Source organism: Drosophila albomicans, chromosome 2R (genome assembly GCF_009650485.2).
Source record: "Drosophila albomicans strain 15112-1751.03 chromosome 2R, ASM965048v2, whole genome shotgun sequence".
Lineage (NCBI taxonomy): Eukaryota > Metazoa > Arthropoda > Insecta > Diptera > Drosophilidae > Drosophila > Drosophila albomicans.
The window spans coordinates 28,843,449-28,860,524 of NC_047631.2; the positions used below are offsets into that span (position 1 = coordinate 28,843,449).

The 17,076-nt window shown below is 37.1% G+C and overlaps 1 protein-coding gene across 2 annotated transcripts in view; it reads right to left on the reverse strand.

Moving 5' to 3' along the window:
* LOC117575628 (serine-rich adhesin for platelets) overlaps window positions 1-4,257 on the reverse strand; it is a 70,884-nt gene extending 66,627 nt beyond the window's left edge. For both annotated transcript variants that reach the window (XM_052007809.1, XM_052007808.1), the window contains exon 1: window positions 3,713-4,257. In XM_052007809.1, coding sequence (XP_051863769.1) covers window positions 3,713-4,242 — 530 coding nt within the window. In that variant the 5' untranslated portion in view covers window positions 4,243-4,257. The remainder of the gene's footprint in view (window positions 1-3,712) is intronic.
* Window positions 4,258-17,076: the final 12,819 nt, after the last annotated feature.

Consider the following 17,076-nt stretch of genomic DNA (forward strand, 5'->3'; position numbering starts at 1 on the left):
TCATTTTGGCAAATTTATCAATGCAACTTGACTCATATACTACTCGGAGATATGGCCTTAACATATTTCAAATTAGACAAGATTCTATTTCAACAACTATTATATATTTAGTCAAAATGGTTGAGGAAAATCATTGTAGTATTTTAAAAGAACTACATATTTGTTTTCTTAATGCTTGAAATTCGCATGAATTTAATTTCGTTATAAGGAAACTTGTTAGCTAACATTATCACCCACTCACACTACTAGTAGTTATTTATGTGTCCTCAAAGCGATCATAAACATAGTGCAAGTTTATATGCCATACATATGCTGTTATTTGGCTGTTAATGTTTCTACACACTATAAATTTAACTACTGAACTGCTTGAAGTTGAGCATTTGATGACGCTGTTGTTGTTGTTGCTATTTTCCCGGTTAGATTGCAGAGGAAAAAAATCAGTGGGCACAACAGCTTGCTTACAAGTCGAAAGGACATTAAACCGGCTGCAAAATTAATTACTTTTACTTAACGACAGCTTTATGTTACTGGCGAGAGAAGGGCAATGATTGCCAATGACGATAATGAAATGGCAAAGTATTTTAATGATTCGCTCACTAGCTAGCTCTGGCAACAGACATCCATACGAATTACGCTCGGAATTGTGGAATGAATCTAAGTAGGAGTTGGCGTCATAATCAACGTTGTTCATTGCGCGTTTTCATCCATCATCTTCAGCATGTTTGTAATGTGTTTTTGTGGGCGGGCGTCATTATTGCCGCTTTACTCAATACACCAGTCAATATATATATCTCTCTCCATATATATATATATATATAATGCTCGCTCCTGGCAACTCGCCCAATCAGTGTGGCCAGTGTCATTATGAAAGCATCATTTGTTGTCGAGTGGTTTGGGGTGAAACGAAGACAGAGAGAGAGAGAGAGATTGGAAGGTGAAGCTAGAGACGACGTCGTCGACGTTGTAGTCATGGCTACATGTGACCCAACGGCGACTCGTTGATGAAGGCAATCATTTCCTGCCCACAGTTTGGCACCTCTCACAGCTGGTCACCAGTGCTCCAGTGGCGTTTTTCAATATCGCCATTTCCGTCACACAACATGATTAAGCAATCAGCGAGAGTGGGAAGGAAATAGTCGCCCAAAAGGCGGCCACATTTTAACTAACTAAATCAGCGTCCCGTAGGCGAACGGAAAGGATTTATGTGCACATTATTTGAACAGTGTTCGTGTGTATGTATGTGTGAGAGCTGTAATAGAAATCTTTATGAGTTGGCACTAAAAACCAGTCGACCTTTGTGCCACGCAACGCATTAACTTGCATTAAATGTTTGTATTGTATCCTATTTCTCAATACAATGTTCAACACACAAACACCCATAGAAATACGACCCCGAAGACTTTCAATTTAATGCTCGAAAAATACATTTTAAGTGAATTTTCAATGAGTCGCAGCAATAGCTTTGCAATGGCTGCCAATAAATTATTGACCGAATCGAATAATAGCAAGGAAGAACTTTGTCACAGCTGTCTTTATTGTCAACGGACTTTAAGAGAAAGAGTTTCAATTGTCGTTTCAGTTAAGCTCTAATGTATTTTCCATTTAATAAATGTGTTAAAGATAAAGAACAATTATACAAAGAAACTGTTTAACATTTTTTGTATCATAAAAACGTATTCGTTTTGGACTGATAAAGAAGATACACAAAAAGTGTTAAGCTTTAGCAAAACTTTGTATAATGCAGTTTAGCCTAGATAATTCTTTTTTATCACATAAATGGTTTCACACATAATTGTAACTTAAACTTTTTTCTGATTTATCAGCAAATGACTTGCAAATAAATGCTTGTATTTTTTAGTAAAGAAATGTGTTAAATAAAGTTAAAGAATATTTGAAAATTTTTGCATTTGTTTTAAGAAAATAAATCAGATGCACAGTGTACGAACAAAAGTCTGCAGCTTTAGAAAAAATTGTTATATACTAATCTTAAGCACAGATCTTCATTTTATTATCACAAAAAGTCTTTCTAAGAAGCTAGTAAATTGTATTTTCCACATAATAAATGCGTTAAAGAACAATTAAATATGTTTTCAATTGTTTCGAGCAGATAAAACAGCTAAACAATGGCCACAAAAAGCGTTGAACTGTAGAAAAACATTTCATAAAATACGTCTTAAACAAAACTCATTTGTATTTGTATTTATCACAAAAACTCATCTAACACATTCACCTGCAATTTCCACACCAATTTCTTGCATTATTTGTCTAACATTTCAGCATAAATTCTAAGAAACAAAATAAATGCTCTCATGAAATTCTAAGAATGTTTCAAATGACAGCCGATAAATTTGTCTGCTCTCTTGGCACAATTTCTAATGCAATTAATTGAATATTGCAGAACATTTTGTAGTTGTCAGACAATCAAAGACACAGATAGTAATCAAATAAACCGACAAGCATAAGCAAAAATCGGTTGTAACGTGTAAAGCGTTGCTAACTGTCTAAATCAACTAATTGTGAATCCAATTAACCGCACCGAAGTAATAAACAATGTTATTAGTCGAATATTATGACACTGACTGAAATCAAATTCGAATTTTCGAACCCTCCCAACCAAAAAACGAAATCAATAACGCATTACGCGTTACATATGTCTCTCTCTTTATATCGATTGGCGTAATCATTATCCTGAAATCCGAAACCCCAAAAAAGTTGAGTGCAGTCATTCAACCCTAAAAGAAAAATAATGTGTGTGGTGGGCTAAAAGCCAAAACACGTAAGGCCATAATTGTCACGCAATGGAGAAAGTACAGAGCAATAAAAACTAAACACAAAGAAAGACAATAAAATTGATTTCAATTTACGTCCAAAAAAAAAAAAAGCCAACCAAATGCAACTCCAGCACTTTAAAGTTGGCAAAGATACACGCACACACACACACAAAAGAAAAGCTCAGCATAAAATGGCGAGCATTCGAGGGAGGCAGCTGAGATGGCGAACTAAGTTGCAAGTGGCATAAGTACAGTATTGAACAAAAGCCGCTTAAACGAAGTGAAAACAATTTTTTTCCTGTTGTTCGCGCGCATATCAATTTAATGCGACTGCCAAACTAAGCACTCCTGACTGCCTGGCTGCCTGCCTGGCTGCAAGAAGATTGCAGATTGGAATTGGGATTGAGTCTGGGATTGGGATTGTGCGCCATGTGCGTGATTTGTCGCCGAAAATGCCGCGAGCAGCGCGCTCTCGCTATTCACCTGGGTCTGTTCTCGTCTATTCGACCGCATGAAAATTTTGTGGCCATAAATTCTGCGGTTTTTTACGTTTACGTTCTGTGTGTGAGCGAAATGCACAAAACGTGCAACGCCAACTCACTTGGACTTGGCTAACTTCTAACCAACAACAACAAAACAACGTGTGGTAAGTGCAACAGCATTTTCTATTTGCTACAAAAGTTACATTTCCCCGCCAGCCAAAAAAATAAAAGTAAAGAACACAAAAAGCGAAATCAAAGAAAAGCAAGCAAGAAAAAGTTTTTGCTTGGCTCGGAAATAGCGCGAGTTTTAATTGAGTTTGCACAAAGTCAGCAGCGTAAATGTGACAATATGCTTGCCACAATGCTGGCTTGCTGGCTTGCTTGCCACACATACAGGTAGGTAAGTCAATAATTAGAGCTAGTTACATTGTAGTTGAAAGAAGTGTGCACTCTACTCACATTATCCTGGTGGCATCACGCTGCCGCACCGACTCATCACGATTCAGCACCTCAATTATCATCTTGCGCTCATTCTCCGACAAATTCTCAAGCACCTGCGACGTGGCCACCGCCAATTCGGGTCCCAACACATCGATAGTCTCACCCGGTATACTCTCCGTGGCCGCATCGCTGGTGGAAATACTGACGCCGCCCGATGACAGTGTGCCAAGGCCGTAGTTAGCGATGCCAGCTGAGGATGCTGCTGTCATGTTGCCAATGTTTCCAATGCTTGCCATGCTCAGGTTCATGCCCATGCCGGCATGCATTTGCAGGCCACCAACTTGTGATGTGGCATTTGATGCTGCGCTACCATTGGCCGTTGTACCAGTTGTTGCACTACTATTATTGCTGCTGCTGTATTGCATCATGTTGTTGCTGTTGGGTTCTCCTGCTGCTGCTGCCACACGATGATGCTGCTGCTGCTTGTTGTTGGCGTTCTGCGTGGGCGTCGGCGTGGGCGGTAGGCGTGCACTGCGTCCACTTGACATACTACACGGCTGCTTGCTTTCTGCTCTCGTTGCCGCTCTTTATCACTGTGTCTCTGTGTGTGCGCTTTGCTGCTGCCAAATGCAAGTTCACAAAAATGAAAGCGATTTCATGCAGTCGAATGGTTTGATTTCGGTTGCGCTTTTGTATCCAGCTTTTGCCTGCCTCGCCTGCTCACTGCTCGCTGCTCGTTATTTTTATACTTTGCTCTTCATTAATCAGTTTTTGCCAGTTATTTTCTGTGGAAAAATGTAGCAAGCGGGAAAGCATGTTTGTTAGTTATTTGCGCAAAAGTCAAGGTTCAATAAGCACAAGTGAGAAAGCTACAGATAAGTGTGCTCCACTTCACCTCTTGCCCTCTACTCATTTACAATAAAAGTAACACAGTGTGTTACTATACTTAAATTCATAAATAAATCAATATAAATGTAGATATTCAGTATATTTAAATGTTAGTTTTGGTATACCGAAATACTACTACGTTTAAAATATACCATAGATTAAAATATGCTATAGATAACGATTTGGTATATTTATTTAGTATATCGATATACTACTACTTTCAATATATACTCTAGAACACAAAATATACCAGATTATAAACCAAAGTAATTGCCTAACAAACAAATAAACACATCTATTTGGTATATTTTAGCGATAATTACCGATTCTCAGCTATGTATTTGCATATAACATAATATTAGACTGTTTCGGTATATTTGGTATACCAAGACATATATTAATATGTTCAAAATATACCATAGAGTACAATATACTATATACCAGATTGTCAACCAAAGAAATTAAGACCCGACATCTGTAGCCGGTGTTTGTAATATAACATTATTTTTTGAATAACTTCTAATACGATTATCAGTTCGAAACCATATTTTCAGGAATTATAAAAAATTATTAGGTCGAAGATGACTTAATCTGCCTAGTATATAACATTATATACACTTCCATTTCATCATATTAATGGCGGGTATAAATAACTCATATATTATATTTATCTATTATAATTGTAGCTTAGAATTAAATTCTCCGCAGAACTGAACTATGAATTCTTTCTGGCTTAACCTAGCTAACACACTCAGCCAAAGGATCAGTGCATTTTACACTTGCTTGGCTTAATGCACAAGTAAGTAGTATAAGTCATAATCGCAATCTGTTGCACAGCTTACACCTTTAAGAATATAAAAAGAACACCTAAAGAGCGCAACAGCAGCAGCCATAAATAGTTCGTTGAGTGCGGGGAATTTGGTTCGATATTGGACACGTCGTCACGCTTGCCACAAGCACAAGCCACACCACACACACACACACTCAGGCACGTTAGAGGGAATCAGTCACACATACATAAAGTACACCCGCAGCATGTGGCGCAACCATACAAATATTGATGTGGTACCCTAACGGTGGTTAGAAATCCTCTTCGTTGCCGTCGCCGTCGTCCTCGTTCCCATCGTCGACGTCAGCAAACATGGCATTTAGTTAGTTAGTTTCGGTGTTACTCAGCTACCCATACAATGCAAATACACAATATAAGAATGTGTGAGTGTGTGTGTGTGTTTAATGTATGATGTGCGATAACGCACAGATGTGGCACACGTTAATGTTTGAGTTTCCATTAAAAGTGAATTACAATGCCAAAACACCAGTCAAACTGCGACAACTGTTTGGTCAACATTTTAATTATCGTAAAATACTTTTAATTGCAACCCAAAAAGCCGCTATCGATACAACAGTTAATAAATAAATACAGCGTACTAATTTCAATATTTGTGAATGTATTCGAAGCCTCTAAAATAATCAACATTTATGCAAACTGATTTACGCAGAATGACAATAAATTGTGGTAAATACAAACAAAGTGCTAAACATAAACAAATTAAAGTTGCAAATTGCACAAAACCAACCAAAATTTTATTAGCTAAATAAATGCATGAGATAGTCAATTAAATAAGTAAATAAAAACTAAACAGTTTATCAAAGCAAAATAAATGTTCAGCACAAGGATTGAGTATTCCAACCATTTATGCAATTCGAGAAAAAAGAAAGTGAATTAAAATAATTCATAAACTACAAAGAAAATATATAAAAAGGCATTTTCTTACGATTAAAGTCAATCTTCATAAAAGTCACTAAAATAAGTAAATACAAAATAAACAGATTAAAGAAACAAATTTGACATTCTAAGGATAAACATTTAATAAAATTTAAAAAAAGAAGAAGAATCATAAAAAGAGCTGCAAATTTAATTAAATTCAAACATAACAAACAACACAAATTATTTATTGACACATAACGTATACGACATGCATGCCGCATTTCAATTAATGGCAATAAAATGCCGAATATTTATTACATTTTTGTGTTGTACATAGTTGGCCAACAAATTTAACGAATGCATTAATTAAAACTGGTATGTAATAACAAATAATGCAATAATAATAACAAATAATTGATTGTTACGATGCTGTCAATAAACCTGACAAATAATAATGAAATACAAAAAGATGTATCAAATGATTTATTAAAGTCAAACTCAAATAAAAACCAAAAACTTTTCATTCAAGTTTGCATTACTGTTGAAAGCATATCAAGTATACGCCGCATGGGGCGACAGCTCATGGAGTAATTATCAATTTTGTGTAAATACAGGTTGGAAAATACTGCTACAAAATTAGAATGCCAGTTCTAAACAGTTCTCTGGCTCTCGCTCTCTGTTTCATAGTTCCACAGAATTAATTAAAAAGTTATAAATAATCAGTAAACTATGAAGGCGTAGAGAGTTGTTCTACCTACGTAACATTCCCTTTAGCAGACCACTATGACTGAAAATATTTTTCAATTTAATGCTCTCAATGTGTGTGTATGTGTGTGTGTACAAAGTTGCGGCAACAATAATAACTGAAGGGAAGAGAGTGGAAAAAAAGCAGCACGCTGACAGCAGCAACAGTCAAAAGACATTTAAATGACAATGACAGTTTAACTGTGGCGAGCACACACACATACAGACAAAAGAAAGCTTACACAATGAGTGTGCGAAGGCGTCGAAGGCGGCGTAGAAGGGAGAAGGAAATAACACACACACATGCATAGAAAGTCCAACACAGTTTTATCGAGACACAAGCACGCACACGTTTAAAGCGGAAGTGCTGTCGGTGTTCCTTCTCACGTTGTCTAACACTGGCTTGTGCCTACGACAACGACAACAACGACGACGACGACAAAAAGGTGCCTGAAAATTGAAAACCCCCGTACACAGAGTTACGCGCAGGAAATGCTCCTTTGTGTGTGCGCCTCCCTCCGCCCTCCCACACAGCAGACTGATGACGACGGCAACGACATGCGATATCAATTGAAAAGGCAACCGAACGCGCCACACACGCGTCACTGGATGCTTAGGCTGACTGACATCCTGACTGCCAGCCGGCCCGCGTCTTTTCTTCATCTCTTCTGTCCCTCATGACTATTACACTGGCTCAACACGATGATGGATGCGCATCGCATATGCACAAAAAAGACTCGCTGCGTGTGGTGCAAATGTAATTAAGCATTTGAAGGCAGTCTTCTTTTCTGCTCGTCTGTGTGTGTGTGAGGCAAGTTCTTCTCCTGCTTCGTGCAAAACTTATTGAAAATATGAAAAATGCACACGCATGCAACGCATGATAAGCACTGAGCAAGAGACTGAGTGAGCTGCTTACATAGCATCTTTTTAATTTACACTTGCTGAATTTTTAATGACGTGTGAGCGCAGACGTTACGTATACGTCGCATGTGACGACGACGACGACGACGATTGACGTCAAATAAATGCACTCAATTTTCTATGTTACGAGCTAGAGTTTTTAGTTTTTCCTTTTTCAAGTTATGCTCGTCCAGCTCTTAATTGCCTTGTCAATGGTTATTTTGAGCGGCAGCTTACACAATGCTTCACTGGCAGTGGACAGAAGATGACACCCAGAGAATGTTCTCTGCTGGTCGTAATTGAATTTGACTCGAAACACACAAATCAATTTTCGTTAGCAGAGGAACACGGAAAGCGCTAACCTCTAACATCATCCGGCTTAGCGGGATATCAGATTAAAATCGTTTTTGTTTTTTATGGGAATATTAAAATTGCACATTGCACATACGTCATGTTGGACAAGGAAAAAGCGTTTGTCCACCTCTCCCCACATGCCACACAAATGGCAAATGCCGCCACATGCCGCATGCCACCAATGCGAATTGCCAGCGGCCGTCATGAATAAACAAAACGTATGGAAAAAAAGCAGAGCTTACATTTCAGTGTCATTGTCAGATATGTATGCAAGAATCAACATAGTAAAATCTGTGCAAATACAAAAATAGCAAGAGAATGAGGAGGATGTAGAGAGCAGCAGTACCAGAAGGAGAAGGAAGAAGAAAAGGAACCCTAGACGTATGTTGCCATTAGACGCAGGGTCAATGCTAAAGCTCCGGAAGCAAGCGTTGACAGTGTTGACAAGCAATGCCAAAGTGCACAGCAAACTTAACAACAACAACAACTACTACTACTAAAAAGAAAAACACAACGTGTCGCCAAAGCACTTGACAAGCACATGAAATAAAGACATCGATACACAACAAACACACACAAAACAGTTCGAAACGACGAAGTGAACAGGAAACACAACAGTTTTCCTTGTGCAACACCAGCTCAATTTCAATCGAATCGAATGATAAGCATAACGTTGAAGCAAAACCATTCGAGTTGATGTAACCAACTAATCATAGTTGAACTTACTTGCTTTTCTTCGAAAGCTCACTTTTTCCATAGTTTATTTGCTTCAAGTTATCCAAGTGAAATTGACAAGAAAATTTTATTTTCATAAGTAAATCGATTTTATATGACATAAAACTTGTTCATTTCTATATAACATAAATGTTTTACAAGTGCTGCAAAAATATCGAGCACAAAAATGTATTTAAATTTGAAATTGAGCTGTTTTTTTGAATTTGTTTTCAATTTTGCTGTAGGCTATCGAACTAAATAAGTATTATATTTGCAAAGGTTTTATACTTTTCAAAATTTAATTAGAAAAGAAGGAAACATTGAAGTTTACTTTAAATTGCTCGGTTTAAAAGCCTTTTAATATTTAAAATAGCAAAGTTCTTTTTTATATTTTATATGTTATAAATAAGAATAAACTGTTCATCTGAAAAGTTAAATAAAAATCAATCATTGACGTGTTCTTTAATGTGCACTTTTTAAATGCCTTTTAATATTTTAAATAGAAGTTGATTGTTTTTCTTATTTCATATTTCATAAAGAAGAATATTATTTGCTAAGCTTTAAACTATTATGAAAAGTTAAATTAAAAAAATAGCAATCATTGAAGTGTACTTAAAGTTACTCTTCTTGAATCCCTTTTTAATATTTTAAATAGAGAACTTCCTTTTTTTCCTAAGTGGATACTCGTTTGCAACCCTCAGCATATTAAGTTCTATGCCAATATTTTCAACTTGTTCGGAAACCCTTTTTTCCCCTACTTAACATATTCAGTTCTTTAACTGCCTTTGCAAACCATTTTTTTGCCATCATCTTAAGTAGCTGAAATGCGACTCAAGCTCTGTGCCGTAAACCAGTTTGTTGTTAAGGTCTCGCTGGAAATATTATATGTCGCAGAAAGAGTATTAAGCATGGCACAATCAATACGAAAGTGTTGCTTAAAAGCATACACTAAAAAGCCACACAAATATAGACACACACCTCGAGTACCTATGTGACCGCTTGGTTCTTCTTCCTGTGTGTGTCGTCTTGTCAACATTTGTGTGCAGTTCCGTTGCGCTTGTCTGCCCTACAATGCCTTAAGCTCTGCTCAAAAGGACGCATATATTACTTACTATAAAATAAGCGTTAAGCATGACTACAAATGCACACACACACACACTCACACACTCAGACATATATGAACATTAAGTATCTACGAGTAACTTGTTGGTGTCAAGTGCTTGTCGACATCATTCTATGTGGCACTGTACAATATGATGACTGACTCACTCACTTCAAGAGCGCTCGCTGCCTTTTTGGGTATTGGCCACCCCCTCCCAAGGGGGGAGCACCAAACATATGCGACAAGTGGCTTCATGCTGAAGAACTGCTCAAATAGAGAAACAAGGCACAAAATATGAACAAAAAAAAAAAAAAAAGAAAACGCACAACTTACAACTCGAAGTGAAAATGCGATAAAAATGAATGCGTGTGTTCGTCTGAGGGGAAAGATTATTTGAGTTAGTGCCAACTTATTATTATTTATACAGGTTGCTACACTCGAAAGCACTTTGCAGCAAATTTCTCTTAAAACCCAAGTAAATATACATTTTTTAAAACGGGAAGATTTTAATTATGGTTTACTGCATTTCAAAAATCTAATTCAAATTTATTATCATCATAATATAGCAGAAGAGAGAACGCAGTATTACTTTGTTTGAAATTGAAAATTCAATGCGCATCAACTAAGCTCTTCTAAGTGCGCTAATTGAATTTTCGTCAGCACATGTTGTTAAATAATTAATGAAAATAAATATTAGCTGAATATTTGCAACACAAGTGCTTTTTGGGTAAATGTCATTGCAATAATATATCTTCGTCAAATATTTATAATGTAATTTGTATTTTAACTGATGACATGAATTAGCCTTCTATGAACGTGGCACGTTTAATTTGCTAAACATCGATTTTGTGTCAATGCATCAAGGCAAATCGGGAGCAAGCAACTCGATGTAATCAATTGGGCATTTGCTTTGGTTTTTCGTGTCTCTCCCCAAAATGAATTTGTAACTCTGTTGCACGTGATTCGCCTGTCAAACCCTATGGCTATGTCCAAGTCCAAGTCCAGGTCTTCGGGGCACTTAAGTGCTTAAATATGCACTCACATGCACACTTGAATAATTTATTTGCTCGCTACAAAAATAGCCATAGTTCGATAGCTCGTCTCTCTCTCTCTAAAGGCACAAACGAATGGAAAATAGGGAAACCAGAGCCAATCTCAACATACAAATTACAAGCATAAATATTTGAAAATTGTTTTCTACTTCCTGCCAGCCAACATTATAAACTTTGACTAGCGCAATAATGAAATAAACAAAGTGGTTGCGAAGCGAACAACTTAAGTGAATCAGTTTGCCGCAACGCAGCAAGCATTCAACCACAACAGGTTCACGTTGTTTTTTTTTTACTATAAGAAATTCATTAAAAGAAAAATGAAAGCGACAACAAAGCGAAAGCAATCCTGAAGCTTCAGAAGCAGCTTATCATTTTGAAATGCTTTCATATGAGCAACTAGAAACTTGTGCGACTTCAATACAATTTAAATAGCGATACACCACAGCGTATACGTTATTTTTTCTTATTGTAGCCATATTCCCACGTTGTGTTTTTTTTTCAGAGTACCGCCAAGAGGAAAAACTGTCAGCAGACAAACTGCACACGACAAAGGGATGCACAGGATAAACAGCAGGTCACCACCATCTGACAACCTTACACTACGCACACAGAGTCCTTGTTTGACAATGTCTCTTCTGCCTTGCTGGGCGTGTGTGTGTGTTGTGCGGTGGCGTGTTTGTTCAGCGGTTTTGTGTCACACACGTCGTATGATTTATTCAGAAAACAATGAGAGACCGCCCCTTTGCCGCCAACAACAACAAAGGGAAAGTTTAATAAATATAGGTCAAAGTGCAAAAGCAAAACGCGGGTTCAAAAGTCAATTTTACAATTTAATCGCTTTACTATTTTAGCTCATTCTGATGGTTCAAATCAATTAACTAAGCAGCCAATTTACAAGCAATTGAATGTAAATATAGCTTGGAAAATTGCCACTTTTGATTAGATGTTAATTGAGTTGTCGACTGCTGAATTAAAATTGAATAATGCTGAATATAACAAAGTCAGTAAAACTTTGCTTCTTAACAAAAGACAACCTAAAAAAATGTATATCTTAAATATATTATATATACATATATTTAGATCAATTCTTTCCGTTTTACAATTCTAAAAAAAAAAAAGTTTTACAATTCTAAAAAAAAAAGTTTTAAAAGAAAATCTTTGAAAAATTGAGTCTGAAAGAGAAGTATGTGAAATGTAAATGACAATAATAATTTAATTTTGTATTTATAACACTTTCAATTTATACTCATTGTCAATCATAACTTTAAGATTCCTTAAAGTTATTAATTTTATATAATTTTTAACTTTAAAAGTAAGTATCTCAAATGTCAACAACTCATAGTTGCCTTTAAAATAAAATAAATTGTAGTTTGTAAACAAACTTTGCTTTTAAGGGACTTGCCAGATTATGGCATTTTATTTACACATCATTTATAAGCATTAATTTAGGGCTATATCAGTATGCATACCCAACTAACAGAGACAACAAAAGCTAGTTGATAAAAACTACAACCAACAGCTGCTAACCAAACTAATCAATTAAAATATTTCAACATGAATAAGCCATAGTTGGGAGCGTTACAAACAAGGCTTGGACAGTGCAAATAGGCAACTGACATGGCTAACACCAACAACAGCCACAGTCACAGCATCAACAGCAGAGGTTGAGCAAACAATAAAAGGATTAATGACTGCCATTTTTAGAAAATGTTTTATATAAACAAGAGTAAAGCCGGCATTAGATCAGCACGAAAGCCAATTGGCCAATGGACCAGCAAACAAACAACTATGCCCAGGCTATGGTAACTGATACCCCGAACAAGAATTGTGGCAAGAGTGGAGGAGTGGGCAGAGGTGGAAGTGGCAAAAGTGGGTCCTTGTTGCGCGCAGTGCGGCCAATCGATGGCAACATAACCAAATCGCATTAATTACGCTTCAACAATTGTTGCGCCACAAGGCTTAAATGGCGTTTAGCTCTCTGAAACTGTGACGTGCGGCAAAGCAAGAAGAAAGAGTGAGGGGGGAGGAGAAAGAAGAGGTTGCAACCATGTTCACTCTCAGCTGACTGTCTGACCGTCTGCTGCTATTTATACATATGTAGGTATGCTTGCTTAAACAATTTCCGGCATTGCAGCAAAATGTTTAATTAAATGCCAATCCGTCTGCTGAGCTGCTGAGCGTCTTTTGTTTTGTGCTCAGACTGCAGCGAGCTGCTAACTGCTAAACAGCTGTAGCACCAGTCGATTTGTGGCTATATTTGAGCACATCACTTCAGTCAAAAGCAGCAGCGGCAACAAGCAGGCACTATATTAGCATCGTTATGTGGCCAGCCAGCGGGAAAATTCAGAATCCGTTGAGCTGCTGGCACATAATTTGCCGCTCAGGCGGCATTTAATGAATGGGGTCAATGTTATGCAAAATGTGCTGCTGCTGCTGCGACTGCAGCCCACACACAATCTCCCGCCGCTCCTCTCTCTCTCCCTTTCTCTATTACCCCCCGCCAATCGCTGACCAGTGTCCATCTTTGAAGGACAAACCAGGCAGTCAACCAACCAACTGTCGCTTGTCCACCGAGTCATTAACGTGTGCAAATATTTGCACGCCGCTGTGTATGTGTGTTAGAGTGTGTATGGGAGTGTATTAGTGTGTGTTCGTGTAGCCTTAGTGTGAAACCTGCTCAAGCGTTTGCCAGCTGCCATTTTAGGCTCATTTCGCACAAAAGGTCACAGCATTCCATTTTTTTTTGTTCTCCTTCTCCTTTTTTTTGTCACAGCTGCTGTCTGTCAGCTTGTTATGATTTCTTTTCACAAAAATATATTGTATATTGTACGCTCCACATTATTGATGATGATGATGATGCGACGCAATCGAAACTAACACAGTTGACTTTTACTACTACCCATCTCGTCAACAACTTGCAGTTCCAAAGATAACTTGATTGAAATGTCAGAAATAGGTATTTACGTAGAGACCACAGTTAGTCTTCCTGTCTCTGCTGCCACAAAAAGCATAGAGGTTATGGATTATAAATATAAAAGTTAAAGGCTCCAAATTGACTAACATTGCTCTTAAAGTGTCGACGCAAATTAAACTAAATTTAACTAAAGAAAGCTTTGTCAACTATAAAAGTTATTTAATATAGTATTTAATTGTACTAAAATAGAGACAGAAAAATGCACAGTCAAATGAAGTCTACTGTGAAATATTTTAAAAATTTCACAAAAATATTTGCCTAGTTTAAAGAAATTAATGCCTGAATATTAGACACATATATTATCTTAGAAATCGCAGGGTCGCAGGTATCTCACAGTCGAGCACACTCGACCGTAGCTTTCTTACTTGTTTACTATTCAATTTATTGGACTCAAATTGAGAATGAACAATCAATGCACAGTCTAATTAAACTAGACTCTTTAGAAACGTTTTGGATTTTAATAAAAATATTTGTCTCGCTTAAAAGAATTTGCAAATTAGACACATCAATCATATTAGAAATAGTGGAATATATAAATTAAGACGCATATATTTTGTTATAAACTGTATATCCTTTGTGGAAATTTGAATTTCTATTCCCTTTTCACACACTCAGACTTGTGTTGTATTCTACAATAAAAAGGCAAGCAATTTAAGACTCAAAACTCATTGTGAATTTTCTAATTTATTTACGCGTGTATTCCCTCAAGTAATTCCCAATCTACTAATTAAAAAAGGCAAAAGCAAGTGAAGCAACTTTTTCTACTCTCTCGAAATACAAGTGAAGTTTTTTACTGGCTTTTTGCTAGCTCCCTCTGCTGTCATATATATTTGAAATTCATATTTAATATTTTTATCAGCAATCTAGGAGAAACAAAAAATCACATGCTCGATTGACGCACAATGCACGACAGTCGACAGCTATCAATCAAATTGCAACGATTCATCAAGGAAACAACAACGACAACGGCAAAGGCAAAGGCAAATTTGATGCTTTTTAATTTGGCAAATTGTTTGAGGTGTTTGTCAAAAGAATGCTTTACAACTACGCCCGTTACATAATTATCCTGGTGGCCTTCCCAGCCATGTCCTTGCTCCCCTAGACTATGGAGACTCATTAGAGAGCTCGCCCCTAGGCAGTTCAGTATGTTTCCGCATGCTCAAATTATCCCCAAGGTACACTTGAGGTCCACACATATTTTCATAAAGCTAGATGTACATTTTATGAAAAAATATGTATATAGATATAAGTAGTCTTCTGTACATACGTATATATCTCAGTACAAGTTTCAATGCCTGGCAGCCTTGTCATTATGACTGAGCCTTGGTAGCAAGACTCTCTCTGTTCCTGTGTTCTGTTGTTTTGTGGGCTGTTTTTTATGCATAACTTTTCTTAATTTTTTTTTTTTTGTATTTGGGAGGGGGGCTCTTTCATTCTTTTGTGAAATTTCAATTTTCAACGCCGGCCCAAACGTAAACTCATAAATCAAAATGTCTGCGCAAACAAAGCCCCCGAAAAAAATATTAAAAAAAAAATGCGCAAGTGTGCCAAAGAATCTCGATGAGAACACCCCTCAAAAAACACTCGGGCGAGTGTGAGAATAAATGCGTGTGTGTTGGGATGGGAAATGAATATGTGTGAGTGTGTGTGGGAGTGCGTGTGTGTTATCAATTAAACCAATAGATTTAAAAGCGATTTTTCGCCATGAATGCATGCAATACCATTGCGAATGATTACACAAACATATAGCAGACTTAAAAGCCTGCCTCAAACTGCATACAAAAGCCGCAGCATAAAAAGAATGCAGACATAACAAGGGGGAAGAGAAAGGGAAAGCGGAAGGGGAAGGGGAAGAGGAAATGCGGTAGTTGGCAGCTCAGCTGGTAGATGGCAGCTGAATGACTTGTTGCCCGGGCAAATACGCACTCAACTTAGCAGATTACTTGCGGATATAGAAAAGCATCAATCTTTAAATGTCACCAACAACCCACAAACACTTGAATACACATTCGCACTTTTTTCGGGGGGAAGAGGGGGAAATCCTCGTTGTAGATTGAAGGTTGAAGGTGGGGTCGATGCGCCATGTCATAAATTCACGTCAGCTTAAAATATATTCGCGTGCCAACAGTCGACAGATCTTTAAAAAGTCGTTTAGCCATCAGATGAATTTCATGCTTGTCGCACTCACCAAAAAAAACAACATAAAAAAATATATGAAGCTTAATACGAATTTTATAAGCGTATTTCGTAATTGATAAGCCATGTCAAGGACTCGCTGCTCTGTGCAGAGCGAGAGCGAGAGCGAGAGAGAGAGTAATTAACACAGAACTAATTAGTGAAAGTGTAGTCTATCAATGGTTTTCGAGGAAGTTAAATCACATCAATAGTTCGCAAAGGGAATGAATCGCGATGAGAGCACAAAGCGTGCTGGGAGTGTAAAACGAGTAGCGAAAGACATTTCCGAGAAGACTGAAGGATTGCCGACAGCAGAGAAAGTAGGAAAATAGGCAGAAAACCAATGTGTGGAAGCATCCAAATGCAATTCGAGAAGTCAACAAGCAACGAGATAAGGAATAACGAATGACAACATCGCAACGAGATGTCATTGCACAGATGTGCTATGGAAATGAAGATGAAACTTTAGCAAATCATTTAACGAGAATCATTCAACGAGTGACACGCTATGTTAAATTTTAATGAGAATGTTAGTAAATAAAATAACAAGGTCAGCGAGATAGTTGCAAAGATATTATTTGGAGAGAAAATAGAAGATCCGAAAACACAACTAACAATTTAATCTGAGTTGTCAGCATGGAACGAGTAGCAAACTAAGCATCGAGTAGTAAAGATATAACGAGTGAATTAGTAAATAAAGTAACTAGAATTGCGAAATAATTTTAAAGAAATTTTCAGATGTGATAACATTGCGAAATATTACCACATCGA